Here is a 2500-nt window from a genome sequence, read left to right on the forward strand (position 1 = left end):
CATTTTCCGTTTGACTGATAATCTCTACACCCTCTCTGTTCAGTTTAGGACAACAGGAAAAATTACTTATTAAAAAATCAAGCTAAAGCTTATTATTTCGCTTACTGCACTGCAATTGCTCAGCACGACTGGCCGTCCACTTGACATAAAAATCCTACAAATCAAAAGGTATTAGTTTGGTGTGGACAGTCGCCACAGTAACGACGAATCCATTTCCAAAATAAACACCCGTAGCCGGCCACAAAAAAGGGTGCGAACTTAGACAAACGATTGTTATTACTCAATTGCTGGTAAAGGTAAAGGTACAGCTTAACGTCGGTAATTCCTTTACCCTTCTAGAGGGTATTCTCCCAGGAAGCCGAACAACTGAAAAAATCGCAGGTTCTAGCTTATCAAACCGCTTTTCAAAGTCTCATCTGATCAAAAAGAATTTAATTGTCTCAAACATTGCTTTCAAGTGCATTCATTGTAGATAAATGTACTGCAATCCAATGTAAATATATACGGCTTCGAGAATGTTCGGCTATAATATGTCCGACGAATGATGAGAAGAAAACTCGCCAATGATACTTGCTGATGTAAAATTAAATGGCGACGTGGTGTTTGATTGTTGAAATATATACACGGAATTGCAAACATTTTAAGGCCTTCTTAATTTTTTAGCGAGTTTTACAAAAATATGCGAGCAACGAGGCACTCATTAAGAAGGAGAACATTAACGATGAAATGATATATGAAATGGGTCATATATGAACTGCAGATATGAAATCAAGTGAAGGTATGATCCTCGCCGTTATGAACGCAATTTTTACAATTGCGTGGAGATACCTGAAAAATTCAGGACTTCAACAGGGCGACGCTCTAACCAACTGAGCTATGAAGCCACTGGCGTTGGGAGCTGGTCATTTGTGGGTTCTAATGTTCTTGTGACGAATGAATCAATGGTCATAACTGCGAGGGTCATAGCTTCACTTGATTTCATATCTGCAGTTCATATGTGATCCATTTCGATTCATATATCATTTCATCCTTGATTCATTCCTCACGGGAAAATTAGAGGCTTCTTCACGCAAATGTAAAAATTGCCTTAATAACTGCGAGGATCATAGCTTCACTTGAAGGAAAAAACATCATCTGAAAAGCTAACCGTTGTAAATAAGTGTTTTGTCTCTCGCTCTATTTCTCTCAGCTTTACGTTGTTCTCCCGTTGAAATTTTCTCTTCTTCTCCTTCCTCGGCTACTCTCGAGGCCTTTTTCGCTTAAATTTCTCAAATTTCGTAACCTCTTCTATCGTGCTCTTTCCTGCTCTTTATCCCGTTGCTCGTCACTGATAGTAAAAGCTCTTTTTCAAAAGTGACGAAGGTCAGTGGGATAAATGCAGGCTGCACAAAGGTTTCCCGCCAAGAAAATTCGCCCTTTCGCGCCTCAAAGCTGCATTCGCGAGACTCCCCTCCAGTCCCTTTCGTAGTCTCCCATCCCACTCCCACAGAGTCTGTACGGACGGACGGACGCACGCTCAGTCAATCACTTGGCAACCGAACAAAGAAGGGCTGACCATATTCCCTTAAGTATGGGGCACTGCCCCATATTTTTTAAGTGTAAACTTTTTGATTTTTATTATTAATAATATTTGTAGTACCCCAGCCCTAGTGAGACAAAACAATATAACTTTCTGTCTAGTTTTTCGATTCTTAAAAATTGTAAACATAATTCTTTTTAGCGATGACATTTGGAATAAAATCATTGTTTTATTATTATTATTATTATTATTATTATTATTATTATTATTGTTATTGTTATTATCATTATCATTATTATTATTATTATTATTATTATTATTATTATATATTTTTATTGTTATTAAGTATAGTAGTAAAAAAAGTAGCAGTATGTTCTTATGCATGATGCTTTGTTGTCTCACAGTTGCTTATATTATTCTTTGAGAAAGAGTGCCATGATATTATTTATATGCTCCTCAGGTGGTTATTACTCAGATACTGCAGCTTTTGTCGCCTACAGTTGCCGGAAGTGTCCAAATGGCACCTTCGTCCACAAAAATAAAGCACCTGGAAAAAATTCTTTTGATTGTGGTGCTTGTCCTCAAGGTTAGATACTAGAATATAGATACACTTAAGTAAACCGTAAATCCTGTAACTGCGAAAAGTCAGTGAAGTCAACAACGCAAGATCCAAGCCAAATTTCAGATACAGAACCGGTATACACCCTTTTAATAAGTTTAATATATGCCGCTTTCTGCTAATGACGTCAAACTCATGCTTGTTGAACAAAACTGTATTTAGGAGACTTAACTGATTAGAGTGTAATGTGAAGTGCTAGGTTTCTACCCCATATGAACCACGTAAGCGTTAGGCCTACTAATGGAAATGGGCCCACACAAGGACAGAGAAAAACTCTGACCAGGGTGAGAATTGAACCCACGACCTTGTAGCTCAGTCGGTAGAGCAGCGCTGTTCTAACACTGGTCAGAGTTTTTCTCTGT

At 38.0% G+C, this 2500-nt stretch overlaps 1 protein-coding gene across 1 annotated transcript in view; it reads left to right on the plus strand.

The window, feature by feature from the left end:
• The window catches only part of LOC137989803 (uncharacterized), an 88629-nt gene that overhangs the window by 72610 nt on the left and 13519 nt on the right, over positions 1 to 2500 (plus strand). The window contains exon 9 of the mRNA XM_068835452.1: positions 1980 to 2105. Within this exon, the coding sequence (XP_068691553.1) occupies positions 1980 to 2105 (126 nt within the window). The remainder of the gene's footprint in view (positions 1 to 1979; positions 2106 to 2500) is intronic.

This window comes from Montipora foliosa, unplaced genomic scaffold, assembly GCF_036669935.1.
Source record: "Montipora foliosa isolate CH-2021 unplaced genomic scaffold, ASM3666993v2 scaffold_474, whole genome shotgun sequence".
In the NCBI taxonomy this organism is placed as follows: domain Eukaryota; kingdom Metazoa; phylum Cnidaria; class Anthozoa; order Scleractinia; family Acroporidae; genus Montipora; species Montipora foliosa.